At 37.1% G+C, this 19,658-nt stretch overlaps 1 protein-coding gene across 8 annotated transcripts in view; it reads right to left on the reverse strand.

The window, feature by feature from the left end:
• The window catches only part of LOC134536553 (myotubularin-related protein 6), a 211,039-nt gene that overhangs the window by 124,349 nt on the left and 67,032 nt on the right, over nt 1-19,658 (reverse strand). For 2 of the 8 annotated variants that reach the window (XM_063376304.1, XM_063376303.1), the window contains exon 1: nt 18,309-18,450. The exons of 2 other annotated variants lie outside the window; for them this stretch is intronic. In XM_063376304.1, the coding sequence (XP_063232374.1) occupies nt 18,309-18,443 (135 nt within the window). In that variant the 5' untranslated portion in view covers nt 18,444-18,450. Of the gene's footprint in view, nt 1-14,323; nt 14,359-16,606; nt 16,988-18,308; nt 18,465-19,658 lie in introns of those variants that run through there. 4 more of the 8 variants (XM_063376299.1, XM_063376305.1, XM_063376302.1 and 1 more) reach the window with 4 other exon arrangements.

A 19,658-nucleotide genomic window follows, 5' to 3' on the forward strand; every position in this document is an offset into this window, starting at 1 on the left:
TGAGACATGTAATTTTATTCAGTTTCGTATAAATTGCTGAATTCCTTTTACTAAATCAGCACTTACAATATTTAAATCAGGTGGAATTTATACACAAAAAATACAATTAATCAATCAAATAATATGCCTTGAGACAGCTGAGAATCACTTTCATGCAAGAAAAACTTCCTTCTCCTTGGAGTCTAGCGAAGCCTTCCTTCTCTTGCGGCCGTTAGTGAGCATCCCACATCCCGCATCCCGCATCCCGCATCCCGCATAAAAAAATAATATTTACCTCAACACAACACGTGATGATATCTGTTGGCGAAAATAGGAACTATTTGCAACAAGTTTCTTGCATGAGATAATTTAACTCTCACTGACAAAATATTAAAGAAATTCTATTTAAGTAATGGTAATGGTAATAATGGATCCCTGTTCGATGTCTGCAGCTGTATCGAAAGGACACAGGTGTAGGTTTTGCAGCAAGGAATTTATCTTGAGAAAGAATGGTAGACAACACGAGAAGAATGACTGTGTTAAAAAAAAATAGTGTGTGGAGTCCCTCCGCGCGGAAGAAGTGAAACTTCGTAATGTGGAAATGAAAATAGGAAGGGGTAGAAATTGATTTTTAGTGAAATCATATTGTATCAAATCAAACTAAAATAAATCATGAAATCATTCAACGATAAAAGCTGTTTATTTAATTAAGCGGACGGGTTCGCCCCAAGGAGAAAATTGACGCGGCGAGACCTAGTGGACATAGAGAAATGACACACACTCACTATTTATGTGTCTATGAAACACGCATTCACTCTCACTCAGTCTCTTTCTATTCCCCCTCCCCAGGAGAGTTAAACGTTTAACGAAACCTTGTTGGAAGTCGCATTAGAAGTTTCACTTCAAAATCCGCTACGCAAAATGTTAAGTTGTGTTCGTTGAAGCAAATAGTTTACGCGAATAGAGAGCTTAAAAAGACACGACAGAACTGGTAACGGTTACAAGCCAGAGCACAACGCAGGAGATACTTTTCAAAAGAAGTGTTCTGCATTACGTCAACTCAGCTAACACGCCAAGCTTGTGTGGTGTGTGACCGTGACGCAATCAACGCCGTCTTAAATAAGTACTAACATATTACTTATCACATTAAGCCGATGATGTGTATCAATTAGTTGATGATAAATTCACCACATACAAACATGACATCATGGCAAGTGCTTCAGCTCAATGATTTGCAGCTGCATTCGAGGATCTTGTTGACCACGAGTCTGAACCAGCACTTGTACATATTGGCAAGACTTTGGGGAATAGCCAAATAGAGACCAGTGTTATTGGAGTCGGTTGTTTTCACGAGAAATCGTAATAAGTCTTCCAAAACTCCACTGGTTGTATTTCACAGTGTGGCATGACCAAAGTTACAGTTTTATAAAGAGAAAAAAAAATTACCAAATTGCTGGGAGGCGGTAAAGGATGGGGTCGTATGAAAAAAGCGCCTTGAAAAGGCCGATATGCATGCATAATTCATCAAGGCTTCGTATTTTCGGCGGCGCTGGGGGGTTCTATTTCCGCCGCGATCAATGCCTCCCGCTTCTCGCACCCCGAGCCGCAACCCGCGGCCCTCACAGGGACTTAACTACCGGACTGACACGCCACTGTCGGCATCATCAGTGGTCACTGCGCGCAGTTTCACTGCTTTCACTACAACCACAGCTCGACCCGTCATGCAATCACGAACCAACTACAAAAATACTTCTTGGTCCACACACATCTTCACAAAGCCTTGCGGATAGTACATCACAGCCACATAACTTTGCATCGTTATTTTCCATATTGATTCGTTTCAAAGTACTTCATCACAGTAATCATAACTATGTCTACATGTGCACGCACACGCACTCACACAAACAACCAATATCCCAGATTTAACATATGGCAGATATTAATCCTTTTTTTTTTTACGTAACAGCGTCAAGTTATTTACTTCTTTTATTTACACTAACTTCGTTCTTATACCATATAAGTGTCCACACACACTATGGTACTGAATAAGTCACATGTAAATTTCTACTAACTTTACTAACTATACACAATATGCAAAATATGTACTAAACTATTTTTTAAGTTATACATACTTCTTTAGAGTCGTTATGAAAAAAATATGAGAATTTATACGATGCAACGAAATTTTCATGGGATGAAAAAAAAGCTATACTAAAAAAGGCCACACACAAATAAAAATTATATGTGCTTTTAAATCTTATACTTAAGTAATTGATATTGCATACTGGCCCATACATTAAAAACTTTTATTTATTGTGAATATTAGTGATAGAAATTGTTTTTGTAATTTTTTTCAAGAATATTCTAAAGTTTATTTATATAAGTGAGGTTAAGTCATACTTCTTTAGGCGCGTTGTGAAAAACTTATGAGAATGAATTTTTTACGATGCGCGCGCAGCATGCAACAAAAATTGACAGGATAAATAAAAACTACATACAAATAAAATTTATATATGTGTTTAAATCAATACCTTAGTGATTGATATTGAATAATGGTCCATACCATTTATTTGTTATGAATATCAGTGTTATAAATAGTGTTTATAAACTTTTAAGTGTATTTTCATGGGTATTTATTCAAGTGAGGTTGATCACTTATATATATAATTTATTCGCAATATAAATTAAAATTTTATTTAATAAATAATTCAACTTAATACATTAGAATAAACATTTAACATGTTTATTAATTTGCATTATTAATTAAAAATGATCTCAATTATTTGACTAAATTCAATAATTAATTTTATACACGTGTTTATATTAATATCGAATGAGAATTTAAATTTTAACCTAATCTATACTTTACCAACCGTATTTATAATATTCTCCAGTCCTTTTTATTATTCCGTTTCTATTAGTTATTTGCATGCAAAATTAAAGTTGTTTTATTACACCAAATAAGTAAAACTTATAACGCACGTACATAAATACACGCACCAATTATTTTTTTTAGGCTTACATAGCACAAATTCTTAACAAGCACAAATCTTCATTTAGAAATTTAAAAAAAAAAATTACTTAGATCGTTGAAAAGAACTTTAACCTCATACTCGATTTTCCAAACACTTAAGAAAGAATTGAAAAATTTAAACATTTTATCATTTTTACACAAAACGTAACACTGTTACACGCATGATGTAATCCGGAATACAAGAATATTCTAGAAAAACAATTTGTTGGAGCGACAACTATATTAACTTGGGTACACATTTGGCGTTTTTTACTGTAAGATTAGCTTGTATGCCAATCTTCAATTAAATTGTTGGCAAAAAAAAGCACGTGCGTTAATAAGCCCAAACAAAAATCCTATAAAAATAAATATGGGTTACTTATGATTGCTTTTAAAGTACTGCGAAAAGACGTATTCAGCTTTTTTTTTTTAAAAAAAAAGGAAGCTTGATGCAAAGACACCAGCTGAGATGAGCCAATCACAGAGTCTCCAGTAGCGTATTTCCAAATTGAGATATTAATGACGAAAGGTTTGAAGGTGTTTGACAAACAAATTAAGTAATTCTACATACTTCTCGAACTGAAAGATAGGTCTTAACTCGACCCACGACTGTTTTTCATACGAATACGTGAGTTATTAATATTCTACAACAATGTAGTTTAGTTCAGCTGCTACTAATTTAAATACTACAATTTTAACACAATGTAATACTCCTTTTACTCCAAACATGCTGTTAACCTGAACGAGTGTGCACTACCCATTGTTTTCACAGCTTAAAGCTGCCGACATTGTTTTTCCAAAGGTTGGTCACACAACTGTTAACCCTCCCACCAATCATGAGGGGGAGAGACCCGCACTTTAGATAACTCGGAGATAAAAAAAATCACCAAAGACACCCTGGTAACTATCAGCTATCAAACCCCGATAACCACACCCGCGTTACCAGCTAATCACGTCCAACCCTGCGAAACGAATACAAAAACATATACGAACCATATGTTACTAATCAATCAGCCCATTTTATATTGTTGATTAGTTGCTGTCACAATATTTCCCTTAGATGGGGGGAAGTGTAACCATTTATGACTTGATGTAAACTTTTGGACATACAAGTCATGCACTCCCATTGCACAAATCTTTCAAAGGTAATCATTTATGCTACTCCACAGGGGCGCAACAACTAAATTTCCAAAGGGGGGGGGGGGCAATATACTTTTTTTATAAAGAATCATCGACCCCCCTATTGTAGCGGGGGGTCCCCTCCCCCGGGAAAATTTGTTTTTCAAGGTGGAAAATGGTGCTAGCTTCAGATGGAAAGGGGGGGGGGGGGGAGCGACTAGATGGGAGGTGCTAGGAGCGATGCCCCTCGCAAGCCAAAATGGTAGATATTTTTTTTTGTAAAGAATATTTGTTTCAACTTAAACTTATGTGTTAAACTTTTCTTTCGTAATAAGCTGAATGTAACTATTAAGGGGCCCGCCCAGTCAGGGGTGTACTTGTGTTGGTGAGGCGGGAAGATAAGAGCGACGCTCGCTGGTGCTTCTAGCGCGATGTCGCCTCTAAGCGCAAGGCTCTGAACTGGCGCGCAGTCCTCACCGTGAATTGAAATCTGAGCGGTAACCGTAACTTTATATGGAGGAGAAATTAAGATAAAGGCGTAAAGTAAGTCCCATAAGTGCCTTCAAGAATCTGTACCGGTTGTTTTATGCCTAAAATTTACTCTGAAAACACGCATTTTAGTCATTTTTAACTCTTATAACACTGCAGTTAAAAAACTGAATCCGGAAACCAAACTACTTATCACCCCTCAGCGAATTTTTTAATTTTTTTTTTCTAAGCAGACCCCACATGGAAAAGTTGAGTAGTATTCAAATCGCGTTGTTTTTCCCGAAGCTCTGCGCACCGTATGTGCGTCCGCGTAGGCGGGTGCCTTAAAGTCCAGTATTTGAGACCAAGCCTATCTCTGACATATTTAATGTCACGTTTTTCATTTCATTTCATTTTATTTTGTCTAGTAAATACAGTATATATGTTTTGCACATCACCGTATTGGACATGTCCATACAATTATTTTACAATTTATTTACAATAAATAATTAATTTTCACATTAAAAAACAAATTACAAATTGACATTATACATAACAAATTTATAACAAATTTATAAAATAACACAAAAGTACTAATATTTAAAACACATTTTGCTAAAAATTATAAAATAATCATCTTATAATCTATGTAAATTTACTGGCATAAAATTCTTCTAAAGAATAAAAAGAATAAGGTTTTAAAAATTCCTTGAGTTTATATTTAAATTCTTTAGGTTTTAAAAAACAAAGATTTTTTAATTGTGAAGGCAATTTATTCAACAAAATACATGAATTATAAGCATTTTTCTGGAAAATATTTATGTTACAATTTGATTGATGTAAATTGATATCACTTCTAGTAAAATGTGTATGTACCATATTATTTTTAAGAAAAATATTAGGATTATTTGAAACAAAAATTAATGAAGAAAAAATGTACTGAGAAGTAACAGTACAATTCCTAAATTAACGTCAAACTTTCTTTGTGCGATAACTCCCCTGGAGTCGCCCCTGACGTATAAACAAGTATGTCCAAGGTCACATGTTACATGGCTTACATGTAACGGTAATGCCGAGTTTATACCATTACAAGAGGAACGCAAGATATGCGCAAGACGCAAAATGTTGAACGTTTACAAATCCCAGTTTATAGATTACGCAAAGCGTTGAAGTGCAACACAGGTATTGGCCAACGACTTTCGTTTCCGCCTTCTAAATATGAAGCGAAATGTTCCGAAAAACTTTTAAAAACGCATACTTTATCACACGCCTCACGTTTACATTAATTAATCTATCACACAGTCAAATCCAATAACGCATTGAAATAAAATTACGTATTAATAATTTCACACGTTTTCAAAAATTACGAAATGAAGCCCAATGAAGAACACTTTTTCCAAAGTTTTATAGCACAGGTTGTAGGGTCACTAGCGTGTTTTATAAACCATGATTCGTACCCTCTTGTGCAATCCAACATTAAGGAGTTGTTACTTCACCGCCTTCAACACCATCAAGAGGGTACAAAAAAAATTTTGATGGTTGGTTTAATTATTACAGATAAGCCCCTGTTGTCCAGAATTATCTCTGGAAATGTCTGAAATTTGCAGCACCAACATTTAATGTGGTCACTGATTTCATTTACATTACAAATTCAATGTAAGGAAGTAAAAATACACATTTTTAGTTTACATGTGAGATACAAAATACACAAAATGAATTCAAAACATTTTTTACATATAAGTTATAATCACATGGCCCGAAATTCGCCAATTGTACTGCGCACGCACAAACGTTGTTTGCTACCAAGTCGGAAACAAAAGAACATTAAAGTGCCCAAATATATCCTATACTTGCAATCATTCATTTATAATGAGATTTTTAAGGATTCTTAGTAAAAAAAAATATATAAGACATTAATGGCTCTTATTCAATTAACGAATACGAACGAATTACGAACCCTGTAAACTACCGTAGTTTTCATACGTTTATGCGTGTTGCGACCTTGCGTCTGTTGCCACGGTTATTCAACCCAGCCGAATGGTTCTCTCCCGCCCTCAAGCGATGGCTATAGTTAAAAGCACTGAATCCATCACACACTTCATAGGCGCTTATTGTCTGGCGAGACGGGCGTAAAGTCCTAACGTCAAGTAACCTCTCCGTCCAGAAATGTTTTTTCAACCTGGTAAAATACACCTCATTAGCAGCTTAACAGTTTTCTAAAAACGCCAAAGGTACGCTCATGGGCTTTCAAACAGCAGCACTAGTAAGGATGGGCAAATACGACTCTGTTACTTTCAAAATTAATGAAAACTATTAAATCATGTTAGGTGAATCAACAAGATGTTTTAAAATTATCATTTATAAGTAAAACATTTCTGGCATCTGAAAGAATCAGTTCGCATAAATTTACAATTGCGATGGTTATGCAAACAAATAGCTAAAGCAACACGAAAATCTATTTAAAAACTAATTAGTACTTATAAAAACATATCAACATCAATACCGCTGTGTTTTAAAATGTTTTAGTTCAACCGAGCTTTAAAATTTGGGCAGGTATTAACGAAACCAATGCTTATTGTAATAATATAAATATTGCTACACTGTCAGAAATTAAAGTTAGTTTACGGTTTTTTTTTACCGAAAAATACTGCTCAAATAAACGAAAGGGTTCTTTTTTGATCTAAATAACTGTATCTTCGGATAAACTACCCCTATCTCCTGCTCCCGAATTGTGTTTTTTCGGTAAACCGGATGATAAGGCACACGAAAGGAAGAGGAGTTTGTTTTCTGTGAACATATCGAGTTTTTGAAAGTTTTACTAACACTTCAAGATCATTCTTGTGTATTCCAGCTCGAAATAAGTAATCTTACTACCCGAATATTTTCGAAGTTACCGGTAAATTTAATAATGACGGACTTAGGGGGGAAAAAAGGAGGGTATGAATATATACCCTCCTGAAGTTATGAAAAAATATGCGAGAACTCGATGAAGACAGAATGTAATTTGGGATTATGCAAGATGAGATATTACAACACCTGGAATCAAAAACAACAGCAGAAATGCATGTTAAGAATAATAACAAAACTTTTAAAACCCCTTGTCAACAAAAGCTTTTTAAGTGTCCCCCCCCTTTTAAAATTCCCTCCCGAAATAAATACCTATCGCCACCATTATCTGAATTTTACTAACATCCCGAAAATGAAGGGTTAACATTTTTTAATGTGTACACACTACATTTTATATACCTACACCTAAAAAAACAAAAGAAAAATATAGTACGGGTTCAATAGAAATGTATGCGCCATACCTTTGATATTCAAAATACGTCCGAGAGAAAATTAATATTCGTTATGCAATAGAATGTTTATTTAGTCCCAGCAGGTACGAAGGACAAGTGAGCCATAAGTCAAATGAACTATTTCCTGCGTTATTGAGGCAGATCACGAACTCTCGACAAATCGATTCCTTCAAGATCGCACAAGGGCAGCGCAACGCTACAATTAGAAGCATACAAATATATCGAATTCATTAAAAATTAAAAATAAGTTCTCAAGAATCCGAGCTAGTCTCCCAGAACTCGCCAACAATGTGTAAACATCTGAGCTCGGAGACGAGCACATTCAAGTGTTCTCATGTGGCAAATAAACTCATGAAACGAAACTCGGACATGAAATTTAACGTAGAAAGCTTTAAAATAATGCCGGGCCTGATAAATATACGAAAAATGTGTTTTCATCTACATGTCACGCGAATCACCCGCAGCTAGAATTCGCTGCCGGAGCAGCTACTTCGATTATCGAATCATTCATTTTTCAGAGCAAAAGGTTGAACTAAATAACGAAACTGCTCCCATAAAATCGAAAAATACTTGAAAAATACTAATCCCGGCTTTGGACCTGGTTTTCGACAATAAATTTTATTAAAATACGGCACACCATGTTATAATTCATTGAACACTTAATACTATAACGTTTTCCTTTGTCTTTGTGAACTATGGTACGCGCCATCCGTCACATATGGCAGAACGGTGGTTACACATTTCAGTTTCATGCTACTTCTGTTCCATTCACACAATGACTCCTACCAAATGCCGTATACCGAGATAAAATGTTTACACATCAAAAAAATATATATTTAGTAATAACACACGTATCTATACTAATATTATAAAGCTGAAGAGTTTGTTTGCTTGTTTGTTTGTTTGTTTGAACGCGCTAATCTCAGGAACCACTAGTCCGATTTGAAAAATTCGTTCAGTGTTGGATAGTACATTTATCGAGGAAGGCTATAGGCTATATTATATTATCAATAACATTAGGGATCCTTACTAAAAGTTCAATTTAGAATAAAATGCGTTGGAGGGGGTTAGATACAACATGCAGTACACGTACGAAGTGTGTGTTGACAATGCCGCAGGCGCTAGAAGTTTATTTCCTATTGCCTATTAACATTGTTGCCACTCACTAGATGCCTTATCATTCTTAATTTTCCCATACAAGTAAAAAACACCCGTGTGATATTAACAACGAAGCAATCAGTACCCTCATAAAGGTTCAATTAGTATTTAAATACCTTTTATCACTTTAAATCGCAAACCTAAACTATTGTTCTTTTTTCCTCTCTCTGTGTTTAATTTATTTTTATTGCCCTTTTTTTTCAAGTATATATATTTTACAGACTTGAAACTTCACAATAATGTTCCTTATGTTACGCAGAATGACATTTTCCGAAAATTAGATCCCATGGGTGGTTAAAACCAGGCAACAGTGGGTACTTTGTCTGCATGAGAACAGGATTTTGCATGGTTCATGCCTTCTGCGTCTCCATGGCAACAGGCATCGCGCGGCAGTGGCTTACCCACAAGGAGGGGCATGTATAATGAGCGGCGCAAGAGTGATCTGCCTGTAGACTGCCGTAGCGAAGTACGGGTACATCAGTTGTACGTTGCGTGCACGAGTCGGGAAACCATCGGTGCTATTCATTTTCTCTCCGGTACATTATACAGCATGGTAATAAATTTTCACTAATTTTTTTTTATTTACCATTACTGTAAATGGGTGATGTGGCTTAATTTTTTTTCCATTAGTATAGCCGTGCGAAGCCGGGTCGGACAGCTAGTTCATTTATAAAACACGACACAATTTTTCTTACAGAAACAAGGTTCGTTGATAATAATTTTTCCCAAATATACATACAGGTCCAGCACTTGTTTCAATAAAGAAAAAAAAAAGGAAAATTAGTTTTAACTCTCACTCTACCTTTTCCTTTCCCAACTGAATTATTCACCCGAACAAATTGTAATCAACAATCATGGGATAACGTATCTTTACTCCGAATGAGATGGAAAACTTTTTTTTAATGGAAATAACAAATGAGACTATTATAAATATTTCAAATTACTGTTTAGTATAACGTTGTAACTACAAGCAATGTGGCTGACTTTTGTTGGGTCGCTAACAAATAGTGATCAAAAAAAGACTAAATAAAGGTAGTATACGTAAAGTTCATTTTGCTATTTGGAAACATAAACGAAAGACGTTGAAAGACAGCAGATGCCCATATTTTTCGGGGGGAAAAGCAACGTTTCCTTTGAAAACTAGCACCTAATGTGGTAAGTAGAACAAAGTTGCATGTGATTCTGATGCATGTAACGCTTAAAGTGTATTAATTATTCATAAATTAAGTAATATATGTACAATATTCATAACACATTTTTAATACATTCTTTATAAACGATGCATGCAATAGGGACTTTTGATAAAGTACAATTATTTGGACGTATGCCATTGCAGTTTTGCATTGTCTATCATGAAAAAAAACTCAAGTATTAAAAATAAGAAATAAAAATGAAAACATAAATCCACAGAGAACAGGACTAAACCAGCTGAGTCCTAAAGATGGACCCAACACTGAACCTAACACAACGTCGACAGCATAGACGAACAAAGTAGGTTTCCTATGACAAAACAATTGCTGCAACCTTTGAAATTGAAATTGACCTTCCAAATTTGTCACGATTCGCTAAAAATTGGCCCAAAAATTCACCAATATGACTGAAAAAATCCAGGTTTTAGGAAAATATTTCCACAAACAAAACCTCAATTTAAAAAAAATCTTGATTATTCTCATTTTTGGAGAAACGTTCACGTATTATTCCCCAAAAATAGGTCGAAGGCGTGAAATGTCCCAACAACAACTTAAATACCTCATCTACCAGCCACCAGACCTTTGACCTTGACCTCTGAACCCGGCCTTCAACCTGCCCACCACACCCGCCACGGGAGCGGACCGCAGGAAACGTGAACGATAGTCAGTTTCTTCGTGTTGCTGTCAAGCTGTCGTTTATTTGTAAAGGCATTTCTGAACTTTTTGTACAACAGAGGGCGGATGAGTCGTTATGTTTCAGTATTTCACTTTTAAACATTTTTTTTAATGAAATGGGCTAAAACGCGTGTTTTCAGAATAATTTTTAGACATAAAGCACTCAAGGGACCTTTATCTTAATTTATAAAGGCTGAATGGGTAAAGAATACATCCTTCATGAGTCAACATTCAGCGCAGCGATGAAACTGGCGGATTTCACATGGCTTGAACACGGAAATGAATTCTAGAAACCACTTAGTATGAAATATAAGTATTTTCAGAACATTTTAAGAGAGTTTCATCAGAGGGTGATGACAAAAATAATCATTAGAGACCGGAAAAATTCGCGGGTTCAATGACCTCCAGGTTAGACTCCAATATCCTCTACACACTCGGGCAAATGCAAACTGTTCATTGGCTGTTGACTTGTGAGTCGTCTAGACTGGGTGGCCTGTGATTCGACACTTCTATGAGTGAGGGTCTCTAATTGGCCCTCAGTCCTCCAGATTAACAGTGAACTAATGACAGAAGCAGCACTAAAGTATAATTATTTGAATTTTAGCATAACACGAAATAAACCCGCGAATTTTTCAAACAAAACTCCTTTTGAGACGACCTTCAGCGACATGGCGTGAGAGCATGGCGACCACAGCCACGCGCCGCGAAGGATCGATGTCATCTTGCCTTGCACGGCCGTGGCACAGGGTGGTCCAAAATAGTGCGGCACACTTTTCGGCCTCCAGCGTCGTATGCTTGAAAAGCAACCCGTGGCTTTGTGATACCCCTTAAGGCTAGTTTAAGATTGGGAACTTAAAAATTAACAGTAAGAATAAGTCTTCTCCTTAAAATATGACTTGTATACACTCGTATACCACACAGTCGTATTATAAGGACATGACTAATTATTACTGTTAATTCTTATGTCGATGAATCCATTCTACATCCGCATGCCGGTTATTTCACACCGTAAATATATTTGGTAAACGCGGTTAGATTTAACACTTTCCTTTTGATATGCATGTGCAAAGGTATATGTTTACATTTAATATTGTGTCACGTTCATTTCAATATTTCATCAGATTATTTAGTTCCGCGGTATACATGTCTCGATGTAATGCAGTATTTATTTATGAAAGACGCAATCATGGTTTCTACCGTTTAAAGGCCATAAGAATTTATTCATTTTTTTAATAATGAAAATTTTTCGTCGTTAAGACAGAGAGCACACATCAAGAGATTACCTGAGACTAGAGAAAAGTGTTCATCAACAGTATCATTGGAGTTGTCATTCTCAAAAATAAAATCTATATGAGTATCCAATGACTTCAAAGAGAAAAACGCTTGTAGCAGCCAAAAAAAAAAAAAACTAAGAGTATATTCAATATTAAAGAAAAACAATTGTCATGGCCTAAAAACAGTTGAAACTAAGCCAGAAAGTCATACTTTGTGTATAACATTGTTGTTGACGTGTGTACGCGAGCTTATATACTCAAATGGTTACCTCACGCCTGACGTGGGTTTTCCCAAAATAGAGTTTCCTGCTCAATCGCTTTCTCGTACATAATCCCGTGATTGTCTTTTTTTTAGTTCAAATCAAACGCACATTTTTTCTAATTAAAAACACATCAAATATAAGATAACTAGCTGCCCGACCCGGCTTCGCACGGCTATACTAATGGAAAAAAATTAAGCCACATCTCCCATTTACAGTAATGGTAAATAAAAAAAATTCAGTGAAAATTTATTACAATGCTGTATAATGTACCGGAGAGAAAATGAATAGCACCGATGGTTTCCCGACTCGTGCGCGCAACGTACAACTGATGTACCCGTACTTCGCTACGGCAGTCTACAGGCAGATCACTCTTGCGCCGCTCATTATACATGCCCCTCCTTGTGGGTACGCCACTGCCGCGCGATGCCCGTTGCCATGGAGACGCAGAAGGCATGAACAATGCAAAATCCTGTTCTCATGCAGACAAAGTACCCACTGTTGCCTGGTTTTAACCACCCATGAGATCTAATTTTCGGAAAATGTCATCCTGCGTAACATAAGGAACATTACTGTGAAGTTTCAAGTCTGTAAAATATATATACTTGAAAAAAAGGGCAATAAAAAACAAATTAAACACAGAGGAAAAAAATAGTTTAGGTTTGCGATTTAAAGTGATAAAAAGTATTTAAATACTAATTGAACTCTTATGAGGGTACTGATTGCTTCGTTGTTAATATCACACGGGTGTTTTTTACTTGTATGGGAAATTTAAGAATGATAAGGCATCTAGTGCGTGGCAACAATGTTAATAGGCAATAGGAAATAAATTTCTAGCGCCTGCGGCATTGTCAACACACACTTCGTACGTGTACTGCATGTTGTATCTAACCCCCTCAACGCATTTGATTCTAAATTGGACTTTTAGTAAGGATCCCTAATGTTATTGATAATATAATATAGCCCATAGCCTTCCTCGATAAATGTACTATCCAACACTGAAAGAATTTTTCAAATTGGACCAGTGGTTCCTGAGATTAGCGCGTTAAAACAAACAAACTCTTCAGCTTTATAATATTAGTATAGATTAGTGTATATATACGTATACATGTACACAGGCCGCTGTGATTCGCCAGTCTGGCGCAACACCTCACTAGCACCTCACTGGCTAAAGAAGTTTTCAGTTCAAAAAAGACACCGGTTTCCCCCCATAATTCTAGAAAATACGATTTTTTGACATGACAACGTCTAATAAATCAATAAACGCCGGCTGCACGCACGAAAAAGGGTCCCGTTACGCTGTGTCCCGTTACGCTTATTGTACGCTTGCACCGCATCTATCTCTCTTCCACTCGATTGGAACAACCATCGGTTTTTTTTCCTAGGCACATTAAACTTGAAACACTCCCATGCGTTTCCTACTTTTCCTGTCATCGTCCTATCCTTAACAGAATAACACAGATTGGAAGAAGTTAAATAGCAAACATATATAAAAGTTATAGTTAAAATAATCTCTTCGTTAAAGTAGTAAACATATTTGAATTAATGAGTGCAAATAATAGTAAATTTATCAATTAAATTGTAGATTTCATTTCACTCCTTCTTTGTATCCATACAAAATAGTGATAATTCAATAAAAATTATTCAATTTTATTCATAAAAGTATGCAATCATTTCATCAATGTTTTAATATTACGTTGTTACGTTAATCTATCGTTCGTAAACCGACTTTACAGACAACCAAATTTTTTAAGTAAGAATTAGTTTCTTTATATGTTATTTAAACAAAGGCTATTATAAACAAATAATTTTTATTAAACAATACTGAACAGATAAATCACTTTCATCAGGTTTCCTGACAAGGGATGGCCTAAAAAAAGGGTGTTACCTCCTCTTGTCGGGCAAGGAAGATATTACATTCTGAACGTACTCCACCGGCACAGCACTGCGGTCTTCACGAAGAGCAGTTTGAAGCTGACTGAAGATGACTACGATGTCTCCCTATCGCACTCTCATCGGGAGATCCCCGTGCTCCAAGCCCTCGCCGACAGTTCTCGCGGTGCGCGGGCGTGTATTGTCCTGCATGCTGCATCACCAACAACAACAGCCTCTAGTAGCACTTCCTCAACGCACACCCCGGGCAGTCAGAGCCCCATTATCAATGCATATCAGTTCTGTTGGAGCGTGCCATCTTGGAAATTAGCTATAAATTCGGGAAAAATTCCAAAATTGATTTTAAAAAAGCTGCAATTTATATAGTGATTTATTCGATTATTTCTTGTCCTTGGTTCTATCCTTGGGTGATGCAAAACATTATTTTATGAAAATAATATTTTAAATAAATATGGTGAAAAGTCCTAAAAGCATAGGCTAATTAGGCTGCAACCTAGGGCGCGAGGATCGGGGGGAGGGGGGGGGCGCTGAAATCGTGTCTTCGCATGCACTATTAATCTAGCATCATTGCATCTACTCTACATATCTCAACTAGACCGAGACAAAACACTAAAACTAAATGCGCTGTGAATTGAAAAAGCTCGGGACTCCCTGATTTTAACTTTTAATAGGTATTATGAACCATGTTAAAATTCCCACACTAGTAAACAAAGTCAAAACTAATATACCACTTGTTAGGCCGACCGTAACACACACACACCCGGCGGGGGCGCGTCCTCATAATTAGCCCGGGGCGGTCGGAACTCGCAAACCTTAACTGATTGCCCTCGGAAAGGCACTGAGTTCACAGACGACTGAGACGACCAGGGGAGAGATCTACTTGCACTCTTCGCGAGTCGCAGCATGCAAAAAAAACTGACAGGTTGAGAAAAGGCTACATACCAATAAAAATTATATACGTGCTTTTAACCCTTTCAGTCTATTCGTCCACTGAAGTAGACTATTTAAATCGCTTTGATACGTGTAGTACCTACCTTTAATGTGTGGGTTGATACATTCTTGTAGATATCTAAATTTATGGCTATGAATTAAATTTTATTTCGCTTTAATTATTTAAAAATTATAATAAATATAGTTTAAAAAACTAAAGAAACATGCTTTTAAAGATTATCAAACTAAAAAGTTAAAAATAATTTTAAAATTTAATTTATGACAATAGTATATAAGCAATACTAGTATAAATGAGAAAAAAGCTTGAGGCGCTTTGTGCCATATTTTCTGTATATTAAGCGCCCCATGCTTTTTTCTCATTTATACTAGTATTGCTTATATACTATTGTCATAAATTAAATTTTAAAATTATTTTTAACTTTTTAGTTTGATAATCTTTAAAAGCATGTTTCTTTAGTTTTTTAAACTATATTTATTTTTAACTTTTTAGTTTGATATTCTTTAAAAGCATGTTTTTTTTTGTTTTTTAAACTATATTTATGTATAATTATCATAGGGAAATGAGTTACCGACACTACCTATTACCATCTGAGATAACTATTTGGAGTTGCAACGTCACAAAGAAATGGTAAAGTCTCTCCGAATCATTTACAGTTAGATGTATGGATATAATCATAGAATTTACCGGAAAAAAAAACTTCGCGCGCCTTAGACCGCTCGGCTAACGAACGTAATGAAATTGGTGGGACATTTTACAGTGATAAGACACTCACTCTTAGTCCAAAAAGAGTTACAGACGGACGGACAAACTAACATACAAGTGAAGCTAATAAAAAGCATGTAATCATACATTAACATTACAATTAAAGTGTAAGATTATTATTACTACACAAAAAAAGTTTGGTTACAATAAAAAAAAATTATAATTATGTATGTCTTAGGAACTGGTGTGACTGAAATGGTTAAAACATATACTTTAGTGACAGTATACTTTAGTGACTGATGTTGAATAGAGGTCCATATAATTTTAAAAAGTATATATTTATTGTAAATATTAGTGATAGAAATTGTGTTTATAAACTTTTTGAAGTGTATTTATACAATTGAGGTTATGTTCCAATTATAAATTATTACAGTATAAGTTTATAGACAATTAAATGAATAAATTAGGATAAACATTAAGGACATTTATTTTCATTCTTAATAAAAATTTATCTCTATTATTTTACTAAATTAAATAATTTATTTAATACAAGTGTTTAATTTAAAGGTTGAATACTGAGCATTTATATTTTTATTGTTTAATTTGATTGAATTTATACTTTACCGACCGTATTATTGACATCCCTCCAGCCCCATCCAAGACCGAGGTTGTTTCCTACCACTCCTACCACGCCACGCCAGCAGCTACAAGCAGCTACAAGCAGCTACAAGCAGCTACAAGCAGCTACAAGCAGCTACAAGCGCGCACCCTCACGGAGACGACACACACACGAGGATGACTCGGGGTCGCTACCACAACGCCGAACGTACAATAACGCCGAAAACCATAACGCCGACAGTTAGAAAACTGTTGTGTACCACCACGCCGAAATACATTAACGCCGAAAAATGTCATTGCAGGACTGCCACAAAGGTTAGGTTAGGTAAGGTTAGGTAAGGCTAGCCTAGGTTAGGTTAGGTTGTGGTATTTCGGCGTTAAGATACATTTAAGAAACACACATTCATTCAGTTGTTTTTCATTTTGCTCCTGTGACTCCCCCCCCCCCCCCCCCTTCTACGAATCAACATTTTTCGGCGTTACTGTATTTCGGTGTTGTGGTACACAGCAGTTTTCTAGCTGTCGGCGTTGCGGTCAATTTGGCATTCGGCGTTGTGGTAACGACCCGGATGACTCGGTCCTTCACGAAGGCCACAGCGGCGGCTCTGTAAGGGTCCGGAGGACCGACACTGTTTTCAAGATGCTCTCTATCCAAGGACACTCTCTGGGAACAGGTCTATCGGCTCGAGGCCAAGTCCAGGGGAGTGTGCCTGCCTCGACACGCCCGGCGAGCAACAAGAGCTGGTAGTCGCCCCTCGGGACTGCACGTGGCCTCGAACCTTGGTTGAATGCAGCGATGCGTCGAACACCACTCTTCTCTGTTCATCTGGTGTCCTTGCATCAAGCTTCCTTTTATTTTACAGCTGTTTACTTCTTTTCGTAGTACTTTACAAGCAATTATAAGTAACCCATATTTATTTTATGTGATTTTTGTTTGGACTTATTAACGCACGTGCTTATGACAATAATTTAATTGAAGATGGCATACAAGCTAAATCAAACGCAATCTTACAGTTAAAAACGCCAAATGTGCACACAAGTTAATATAGTTTCGAACCGAATTTAGGTGTCAAGGGGCCAAAATGAAATATTGTACAATGAATGACAAATATTAACTAGGTTTCCGTAAGGTATATATACATTGTAGTTTCACTTATACAATTCCATGTTGAAAGCACAGTATCTTCGGGGGAGTAGCAACGGGATATGAGGTTATCGGTGACGGGTCGCTACCACAACGCCGAACGTACAATAACGGCGAATACCATAACGCCGAATGCCAAATTGACCGCAACGCCGACAGCTAGAAAACTGCTGTGTACCACAACACCGAAATACAGTAACGCCGAAAAATGTTGATTCTAGGAGGGGGGGGGGGGGGGGGGGAAGTCACAGGAGCAAAATGAAAAACAACTGAATGAATGTGTGTTTCTTAAATGTATCTTAACGTCGAAATACCACAACCTAACCTAACCTAACCTAGGCTAACCTAGGCTAGCCTAGCCTAGCCTAGCCTAGCCTAACCTAGCCTAGCCTAACCTAGCCTAGTCTAGTCTAACTTAACCTAACCTAACCTAACCTTAACTAACCTTTGTGGCAGTCCTTTAAGACATTTTTCGGCGTTAATGTATTTCGGCGTTGTGGTAATTCGGCGTTGTGGTACACAGCAGTTCTGTAACTGTCGGCGTTGCGGCGACTGGTGACGCACCGTGCGCAGCAGCGGCGAGTCGGGCGCGCGCGGCTCCTGCAGCAGCCAGCAGCGCACGCGGCTGTACACGGAGGGCGACACGGGAAGCCCCGCCACGCGCACGCAGCACGTGCCGTCCGGCGACACCAGCTCCATCCCGCGCCGCGCTCCTGCATCGACTGCGCCTGGCGCCCGCCGCCCGAACTACCGCCGCGCGCGCAGGGCGGCCAACCTCGGCAAGCCTTCAGCCGCGCCCGAAGTTACCCGAAGTTCATGCTCGCTTTACCTCATTGTATATTGTCGATTAGGATAGGTTACCTACATTATAAATACTTTCAAACATTGTGGATGGTTGGTTATATTAGGTAAATATAGCTACATTAAAAATACTGTAAAATCATTTTATGGTTGCTTAGCAAATAACTTTTTAATATGTAGCTATCCAGGGCTAGGAAACCGTTTACATGATTTCACAGTATCTTTAATGTAGCTATCCTAACCAAATCAACCGTCCACAATGTTTTAAAGTATTTATAATGTAGCTAACCTAACCTTTTACAACGAACAAAAAAAAACCGAAGATGCACGATCGGGCGCTTGGCTCTCTCGTCTGTGAAAATAAGGCTTCCCGCCAACCAAAAAACAGTGTGCGTGGAGGAAGAGAATACCTGGCGCCATACGACGATAGACAATCACAACAGAAATTACTCAAATTTTTTGTTCCCAATTTTGTGATAACTATTTACAAATGTTCCTACAACAGCTTTTTTTTTTTATTTTTAACTTAACCCTCCCTGGATTCAGCCTCGCCAAACGCTTCGAGTATTTCATAAAACAAGGTATTATCAAATTAAATGTTTTTTTTCTAATGTTATATTTTATTCGTTGAAACTATTGTTTATATATATGTAGTCTACTACTGCATAATAGCGTAATGATGTTTCTACTATTCACCCTAGTTTTTATCCAAAGGTTCGTCCGCGATCTTAGGTGGGCTAACTAAAAAAAAATAATAAATAAACATGTCCGTCGCTAATCATCATTTCGCTTGTCCCTAAAAACCGAAATATTTGCTGTCGTCGAGCCCAATCGGACGTTGCTCCGTGTGGTCACACACAGAACCGCTAAGTTGGCAATCCTGCAGTCATGCCCCCCCTCCCCCGCCCAAAAAGTGCGGTTGCCATTGAGGAGGGAAGCAGTCCTTGCGCGCTTCATTAAAGAAACACACGGCCTGTTCCTTTCACGACGGAAGCTAACCAGAGTAGGAGGCGGATCCAAGTGAGAGAGGCTCTTGATTGGCTGCATCGACCCCATCCCTAACACAACTCCTTTCCCTTCTGATTAACTCTCACACTGGCTTATGCGTCCTTC

Source organism: Bacillus rossius, chromosome 11, assembly GCF_032445375.1.
Source record: "Bacillus rossius redtenbacheri isolate Brsri chromosome 11, Brsri_v3, whole genome shotgun sequence".
NCBI lineage: Eukaryota > Metazoa > Arthropoda > Insecta > Phasmatodea > Bacillidae > Bacillus > Bacillus rossius.